Source organism: Carcharodon carcharias, chromosome 7 (assembly GCF_017639515.1).
Source record: "Carcharodon carcharias isolate sCarCar2 chromosome 7, sCarCar2.pri, whole genome shotgun sequence".
Lineage (NCBI taxonomy): Eukaryota > Metazoa > Chordata > Chondrichthyes > Lamniformes > Lamnidae > Carcharodon > Carcharodon carcharias.
The window spans coordinates 131,996,557-132,006,004 of NC_054473.1; the positions used below are offsets into that span (position 1 = coordinate 131,996,557).

The 9,448-nt window shown below is 42.3% G+C and overlaps 1 protein-coding gene across 1 annotated transcript; it reads left to right on the top strand.

Annotated features, from left to right (window-relative positions):
* Positions 1 to 4,501: 4,501 nt before the first annotated feature.
* si:dkey-148a17.6 (uncharacterized protein LOC108190685 homolog) lies at positions 4,502 to 5,865 on the top strand. Its single transcript, XM_041192073.1, has one exon. The coding sequence runs from the start codon at positions 4,529 to 4,531 to the stop codon at positions 5,501 to 5,503; it is 975 nt and encodes a 324-aa protein (XP_041048007.1). The 5' UTR covers positions 4,502 to 4,528; the 3' UTR covers positions 5,504 to 5,865.
* The last annotated feature ends 3,583 nt before the right edge of the window (positions 5,866 to 9,448 follow it).

Here is a 9,448-nt window from a genome sequence, read left to right on the forward strand (position 1 = left end):
TTTAGTGCTGGCGGGAGGATTTCCTGGCTGTGGAGGAAGCCTGAAAATAATATGTGGTTTAGGCCTCAGGCGGAAAGGCTTGGGATGGCGGGGGAGGGGGGGTGGAAACGGCTCCATCAAAAGCCCCCTTCTAACTTTGGGCACCTCCGCCAACGGTCCCATGGCTGCTTTACAGCCCTCCCCATCCCAGCCTATCCCCTGACACCCCCATTGCCCATTATCTGCACCCCCAAACCCAGGCTTTCTCTATCCTTCCACCCTGTGGCCCCGAAAATTTACCATTCCATCCAGTCCCAGGACTTAAGTTCCTTTTTCTTCATGAAGTTCAGCAGCATCTGTCGCTGAAGGGACCAGAGAGCTACCAGCCAATCAGATAGGCCAGCAGCTCTCTCAGGCTGGATTTCTGCTCGTGAGTGTGGAGCAGAAGCCCCATCTGTAGCCAGCTAATGCTCATTTGAGTGTGAAATGGCTGTGGGGCAGGCAGTATCGGAGGGGATGTGTTCTCTGCCCACTCTTTGGATGGAAACCCAACCAGCTTAAATATCCTGGCCCATGCCCCTGAGCTCACACATAGAAGGCGGGTAAAATCCCAGGGGCTAGTTTGAAGTTTGTGAACCTGGGATTTGGAAAGTACATTTTTAGACTTTTTGCTTCTTTTCTGGAATAATCCTAAATTAGTATGAGCAGTTTGACATACATATCAATGAGAAGATGGATTTAAATTTCAAAAGGTAGATTTTCTTATGCTCCGTTCTTGGGAACCAGCATCCTTCAGGCTGAAAGGAAAATAAACAGAAAGTTTTGCATTTATGCAGCACCTTTTCCAACTTCTGGACTTCCCAAAGCATTTTTTTTATCTAATGAGTTTCTTTTGAAGCACAGTCATTGTTGTAATACAACAAATGTGGCAGTCAATGTGCACATAGCATGCTCCCACGAACAATGATAATGATCCGTTTGTTTTTTTAATGTTGATTGAGGGATAAATATTGGCTAGAACACCAGGCTAACTCTCCCACTTTCTTGCAAATAGTGTCAAGGGGTCTTTTATATCCACCTGAGAAAGGCCTCTGTTTATCGTTTTGTCTGAAGGATGATTGGGCCCCGTGCAACCTTCGAGGCCGGGTCTCAGGTAGACATCTGAAACTCCTGCCTGAAGCTGATGGAGGCTTCATTAAAAAAAGAAAGGACTTGCCTTTATACAACACCTTTCATACCCTTGGAAGTCCCAAAGTACTTTACAGCACACCATTTTTGAAGTGCAGTCACTGGTGCAGGAAAATGCAGCAACCAATTTCACAGCAAGGCCCCATGAACAACAGTAAAATAATCTATCTTTAGACGTTTGTTAAAGGATAACCATTAGCCAAGGCACTGGGGAGAACTCCATTGGTCTTCAAAATAGCGCCTGGGGATTTTTTACATCCACCAGAGAGCGCAGAACAGGACCTCAATTTAATGCTGCAGCCAAAACATAGCACCTCCAACGTTGTCTCAGTGCTGCACTGAAGTGTTAGTATAGATTTTATGCTTGAGTTATTGGAATGAGGCTTGAAACCACATCCTTTTAACTGTAGAGGTGAAAATGCCCCAACTAAGCCACAGAAATTTTCTATGATTTTCCCCTTCCTCGAGACACTTCATGTAAAATTTCAACTTGTTGCCTGGGCATGAAAATGGAATTGCAGATCAAATACCCATTGTAGAAACCAATTGCTTTTTATTTCTTGGGTATTGGCTTGAAAACCTACCTCATGTTGTAATTCCTCAAGCCATTGTGAAGCACTATATAAATAGGGTTTATATTTGAGTTTCCAGCTGGTTTAAAAGCAGTGTCACCTTGAACAGAATTGTTTAACATCTCAACAAGCAAATGACTTCCAGCATTTATAAACCGAGTAGTTAGCAGTCCAGATGCTGCTCCCAGCTGTGACTCACCCTGATAATGTATCTTTAGACGTTCGTTAAAGGATAACCATTAGCCAAGGCACTGGGGAGAACTCCATTGGTCTTCGAAATAGTGCCCGGGGATTTTTTACATCCACCAGAGAGGGCAGAACAGGACCTCAATTTAATGCCGCAGCCAAAAGATAGCACCTCCAACGTTGTTTCCGTAGCCAGCTCATAATGTACATTTACAATATGTTGGCAGTGAGCTCCTAGCATGTAAGTGAGTTATCTGACAAGAATTCCAAGAGCCCTCAAAGTTTTCTAAAGCGGGGAAGTTGCTGTAAAAGGTTTTGCATTACTTGCTGGGAACTGTAAGTGTGAGCACAGAGCATTGGAGTGTCTGAACATCAAGGTCTCCTGATGCTACAATGAGGACACCATGAGGAGAAGTGAAGCATCATAGATTTTGTCTTGTTTGGTATTCCAAGTCTCTATCACCACAGCAGCAATGCCCCTTGTGCCAACGGGGAGATGCAGATGTCCAGGTTTTGTCTAATAACTGGAGAACCTGACTGAATCTACGAGAAAACATTTGTATTTGATACTCACTATGACCAGATGACAAATAAATGCGCAGTTTATACACATTGAGCGGTATTCAATGGAGGCAACTGAAGACTTGCATTAGCTGGAGAGCTGGCAAGAGCCTTGTATTGCTTCCTTTATGGGAGGCCCTTTGGCTTCAGTGCCAATGAGGCACATAACTGAATAGTGATGGATCAAGGAGCCCGAGCACAGAAATCCCGCTCCCTCCCCCTGAGAGCTGCTGGCCGATAAGAGACCGGCAGCTGTGCATTGCTTGACAGTGTCACTGGGGAGTGGGGGGTCCTGCTAGTAATGGCCCCACCCAAGGCTCAGGATTACTGAGGGATCTAGGCCATCTAGCTGAGTGATGGCGGGATGGGGGTTGCGGGGGGATGGGGAAGATGGATCAACAACAAGTGCTCTCAGTGGCCCCCACCTTCCCAATATCAGGCCCCTCAATCAGGTATTAATTTATAATTATATATAATAATTATATTTATTATACAACTAATCATGTATGATTGCTTCAAAGAATTGCAGTTTACATTGAGTGTGCAGCAACTCCAGATAACTATTAGGAAAGAGAAGCATTGCACATTTGTTGTCTCCATTCAATTCCCCAACATGTTAAAGCTGGATAAGAGAGACTGTAGTAAAGTGAGCAACAGCCTGTGCCAGGAAGGGAGACATCCATGATTACCTGGAAGCCCATGTAGATCACTGGGCATACTGAGCAGTAGCGGGGGCATGGCTGGAGTAGGAACAGGTGAAGCTGCTGCCTCCCTGGCCAATGCTACATTTGGCCTATCCAGTCACTCTCCAAATGACCAAACATGTGCCAAAGATGGACAAAATTAGCCATCTACTTCAACATCATGTGGTAGCGGTCATAGATTTGGAGGGCGCTGTCTTAGTTCTGCCACCTGGAAAACAATTAGAAAGGGGCACAAGATTAAGATGTAGAACACACAAAACAAACAGGCTCAGATTTTCCTGTTCAATGTCCTGGCACAAGAGTGTTGACTGCCTTTTCACTTTGGGCACGGGTGGTCCACAATTTCTCATTCATTAGCTGTAATGGGCTGAAGATCATGTGCAGGTTGTGATTAAATTACTTGAGCCCAGACATTGAAGAGGATAATCTGCCCCATGTTTTCATCAATGGGAAGCATGAAATAAAAACACAATGCTCAGCTTAACTGTGCAATAAGTTTGGTTCACTTTATTTCCACATTGTTCAGTAAGCTTTTTTCTGCATGTGCAGAATAAGGTAGCAACGGATGCCTTTTTTCAGCTTGTGCCATTAATTATTTTAATTGAGATACTACCAATGTAATTCCAAACATTAATCTGTAATTGGATTGCAAATGGCCCTGGGTTGTCTAGTTTATAGTGAGCTGGCATGGTACCTCGGATGTGGGTTAAAGATTGGGGTTGAAGTCACCTTACAGATTTGCTGTTTTAAGGACTTCCCTATTCTGCTGAAACCTTGGAAATACTTATGCTACAATCACCTTCTGTGATACTGGGAACAATGATATCTCGTGGCTGAAACTTTTCTTCCATGTTTTCATCCAAAAGTAAATGTAAAATCTCTCCAGAAAAGCTTGTGCCGCATTCCCCACATGTGACTTTATTTCTGGCTGTAAAGGTCAGAAGAGACACTGAGCTATGTCTCCATTCAAAAATGTAGAAATACTTCACAGCATCATAATTATTTACTTGAATGTAGATTATATACAAGGTGAAGCACATTAATGCATAGGGGGAAATTCTTCTGGCAATGAGTCATATCATAACATCACATGGGGGGTGGTTGGCAGTTCCAGAGGGTTAAAGTTGTTTAATCACCCGTTTCCCAACCCCCAGATTTCTGAATTCAGCCACTGGCAGAAAGGGGAAGTTTTTGGTGTGGCTAGTATTGATATTTTGTAATTTCAGTACATGGCAGGAAAATAGCAACCCAAATCTACTTGTCAACTCCTTTAGTCAGTTTAATTGGGGAACTGAATTCATATAAACTGAAGTGTTGCTGGTTGGGTTCATAATAAGGATGGAGCCACCGAACAATGGAACAAACACAGCAGTTGAGATAACAGGCAGCATCGTCCTTGGATTAACCTGCTTTGTTGGAATTCCAGGGAATTCACTTGTCATCTGGATTATATTGTTCAAGATGCAACAGCGATCGCACACTGTCACCCTGATCCTGAACCTGGCAATTGCTGATTTGGTTGTCCTACTTACATTGCCTCTGTGGATATATTCTATCGTGAATAGTTGGGTCTTTGGAACAACTCCATGCAAATTCCTGGGCTACCTGGTTTATTGCAATTTGTATGGCAGTGTATTCTTCATCACGCTGATGAGCATGGACCGCTTCTTGGCTGTGATCTATCCATTTGCTTCACAGCGATGGCGGAGGAAGGGGATTGTTCGCAAAGTGGTAGTCATTGCTTGGTCATTGGCTTTCCTGTTCGCTGTTCCTGTCATTTTAGTAAAAAATGTGGACATTTTCGATGGCCGCCCTCAATGTTTGGGTCGTCAATATGAGTCCAAAGCCCAGCAAGTGACTTGCCTTGTACTGGAAACCCTGGTTGGATTTATAATTCCTTTTTCAGTGCTGACTATCTGTTATGGATTTGTTGTAAAAAAGGTGGGGCAAATGACTTTTAAGAGCAAAAACAGGTCTGAGATGTTAATTGCAAGCATCGTGATAGCTTTTATAATCTGCTGGCTGCCTTATCATGTGTTCAACCTAGTTGAATTTGTTTCTATGATGGTGGAGCTGGACCCGGACGCAGCAAAGGAGCTGCAAGACTTTTCTGGTGTGGGATCATACATTACTGGAACTTTAGCTTTCATCAGCAGCAGCATTAACCCTCTACTTTATGCATTTGCCGCCCGGAATTTGAGGAGCGGTTTTCGGTCTTCAGTAATAGCCAAGGTTTTTGATCAAATGACCCCGTCCAATAAAGATGAATATACCCCAGCTCGCGATGATACAACGAGAATGGAAAGCCTGTAAATACTTGATGCATTGCCAATGATGGGATGTATTCACACGCTACGCGATTATCGACTGAAAAATATATTGTGTGTAATATAAATAATGCAATAGAAAGAAAAACTAGAGCACTTGCTCTGCCATACAACACATGACACTTTGCATACTACAGAAACAAATGTTACATTATTAATCAGCTATACTTTATTACAATCATTTGTCTAATGAATGACTTATTGACAAGTCGGTTCAAATTGACTACTTTTGTGCGCATATGATTTTAAAATCAATACTTAGATTATAAAGATGTTGAATTCAAGCAATTATGAAAAATTGTCATCTGCCCATTTAAAAAATATTATTACAGTTTTTGTTTGCTTTGATTCCCCTGTTTTCCTCTGCCGCTTTTCTGTCTTTTCCTGGTGACGTTGATGCCATAAAGTTCGATAGGTTTTGGTCGCCTTTCCTAATTTTCACGAGTGTCATTCATTGTCTGTGAACCGAAAGAACGAAGAGTCAATCCCTTGTCACCAGATTGTTCAAAGCAACCATTGGATCAAAAAGAGAGCTGTAGTGTAGCCCTGGTTGTAGAGAGTCACATAGAGAGAGTTAGTGGGGCTTTCAGCCTGTGAAAGTGAGAGAGAGCAATGACAAAGGAATCACATCCAAACCAGAACTTCCTCTCACCTGTCACCAAAACATATGCATTCCAGAAGAGATTCCTAAGCAGCAATTTGGCACATGAACACTAGTCAGTTTTGTCTTGCTCAACACAGGGCACTTGGGCCATTTGTAATACTCCTACTTCTGCCTCAGCTGAGATTGTTGCCTTATCATTCTGGGCAGCTTCACTGGGTGGTATTGAAGTATACCTGCAGACCTACCTAGGCACCTGAAAATCATCTTCAACATGCCAATGACTTGCTCTGGAGATCATGTATTTTTCATTGTGGCACTTTTGCACCTCACTGGAATTCCTCACAGTTAAGCCTGAAGTTGGCATCACGTGCTTCCTATGAGTCAGCAGCTCATTCTGTTTCCTGCTGCAAAGAGATATCGAATGTTGGACTACTGCAGTATAAAACAATCATGACAACTCTCAGGGAATCGGGTGCACACCTTCATGAACTGCTTCTTATGGTTGTACACCAGCTACACATGGATAGAATGAAATAGATTGATTAAAGCTCCTGGGTGTTCTGGTGGTTCGTGTTTGTGCTGTCGATGAGATGCCTGTGGGAAACCAGCCAGAGAAATAAATCTGACTACCTGCTCATTTTGGCTGCTGTCCTCTGTCTCAGGTGAAGTTGACATAAGTTGACACCCTGAAAAGTACTTGCCATATACATTTATGTGCAGACGACTGAGGGGCCATATAGATGGTACACTGAAAGGAGCTAGAGGTCCTCTTTGCATCCTTTCATTCCTAATATTGCACTCTTCTGTTTTTAGCATTCACTCTGTCATCCTGCATGAGAAAATTCCCTTTCCATCTCTATTCAGCTCTGGTCTTTAATTATTCTTTTTCTTTTGATATATTTGTGGAACAGTCAATGAATTTTGAATGGAAAGCATCTTTAACCAGACTAAGGAAATGGATATATATCGTGATACTCAGAATCACAGAATTTTTACGATGTAGAAGGAGACCATTCAGCCCATCGTGTCTGCACCAGCTCTCTGAGCATTTTAACTTAGTGCCAATCTCCTGCCTTTTCCCCATAACCCTGCATATTGTTCCTATTTAGATAATCGTCCAATGCCCTCTTGAATGTCTCATTTGAACCTGCCTCCACCACACTTCCAAACCCTAACTACTCACTCTGTAAAAAAGCTTTTTCTCACCTCGCATTTACTTCTTTTGCAAAATACTTTAAAACTGTGCCCTCTGGCTTTCAATCCGTTTATGAGCGGAAACAGTTTCTCCCTATCTAATCTGTCCAGACCCCTCATGATTTTGAAAACTTCTATAAAGTCTCCTCTTAGCCTTCTCTTCTCCAAGGAAAATGGTCCCAACTTCTCCAATCTTTCCTCATAATCGAAGTGTCTCATCCCTGGAACCATTCTTGTGAATCTCTTCTGCACTCTCTTCTTTCACATCCCTCCTATGGCGCCCAGAACTGTACACAGTACTCCAGCTGAGGTCTAACGAGTGTCTTATTTAAGTTCATCATAACCTCCCTGTTCTTGTACTCTATGCCCCTATTAATGAAGCCTAGAATACTGTATGTGTTAGAAACAGCTCTCTCTACCTGTCCTGCCACCTTTAATGACTTATGTACATATACACCCAGGTTTCTCTGCTCCTGCACACCCTTTAGAATAGTATCCTTTATTTTATACTGTCTCTCCATGTTCTTTATACCAAAGTGTATCACCTCACACTTCTCTGCATTGAACTTCATCTGCCACCTATAAAGAACACATCTTTTTATTTTTGTTGGGCTATGGACTAAAATTACAATGGCTGCAGTTTGAAAGACGTGTCTACTGAAACGGTGTGAGAGGTATATACAATGCTGCTGTCCTGGAACAGAGTGTGCCATAAAAGACAAGATGGTGCCAAGGAGGAGTCTGGTCTAATGGTGAACTACCTGGTAACAACATTTTAATTGGCTCCTGACCAGGAGACCAGGGATTGTGTGAGAGCAGTGCAGCAGAATAGCCCCTGGACTGAAAAGGAAAAGATCTAAGACATCTTTCTTCTATGTGTGTCAGATTCCAGTAATTCTACAATAATAGCTAACTGGCTTTTCCTCCTCATATCTCCATAATCTGCTCTCTTTCTCTCTTGAAAACCCCTATCAAGAGGCATAAGAGAAAAATTACTGTTAGAGACATTGAAAGGCAAGTTCTCAACCAGTGAACTAAATATGAAAGACCTGGAAGGCCACCTCGTGTCATCAACAAGAACTGAAAGGAATTTGGAAGACATTGATCAAAATCAACTCATCGAATCCTGTACTCCAGATTGGTGCTATTGAACTGTTTTATCACACCCTTAAAATCCATGTTTTTGTGTGTTTTATGTGTCTTGTATGTGTGTGTATAGAGATTTAAGAAGGGGTAGAGTTTAGGTTATAGTTATAAATTAGCAGTTCATATTTCTTTTGTCACTGGTTAATGACAGTTTGTTCAATAAACAGTTATATATTTATTAAGTTTACAAACCTAGGGCTCATATTCTGTTAACCTAGATTAAACAGTTAGGTAGAATTGGGGTGATCTGGTGCTTTGGTCAAACTTTTCACTTTTGTTGCGCCTCAAGGAACAGTGGGGCTTGATATTACAGTGCACTAGCCCCAGTGAGTCATGACACAACTATCTGCCTACTCCACCAATGTGTCAATGTTCTTTTGAAGTTCTACACTGTCCTCCTCACAGTTTACAATTCTCCCAAGTTTTGTGTCATCTGTAAACTTTGAAAATGTCCCCTGCACACCAAGATCTAGATCATTTATATATATCAGGAAGTGCAAGGATCCCAATACTGACCTCTGGGGAGCTCCACTACAAACCTTCTTCCAACCTGAAAAATACCCATTAACCATTACTCTCTGTTTCCTATCCCTCAGCCAATTTTTTATCCACGTTGCTACTGTCCCTTTTATTCCATGACCTATAATTTTTCTCTCAAGTTTTTTGTGTGGCACTGTATCGAACGCCTTTTGGAAGTCCTTATACACCACATCAATGGCCTTGCCCTCATCAGCCACCTCCGATAACTCTTCAAAAACCCCAGCAAATTTGTTAGACACAATTTTCCTTTAACAAATCCATGCTGACTCTTCCAAATCGAACCACAGTTTCCCACGTGCCTATTAATTCTATTCCGAATAATTGTTTCTACAAGTTTCCCCACCACCGAAGTTAAACTGACTGGTCTGTAATTGCAGGGCAGATCTTTACAACCTCTTTTGAACAAGGACATAATGTTTGCAATTCTCCAGTCCTCCGGCACCTCCC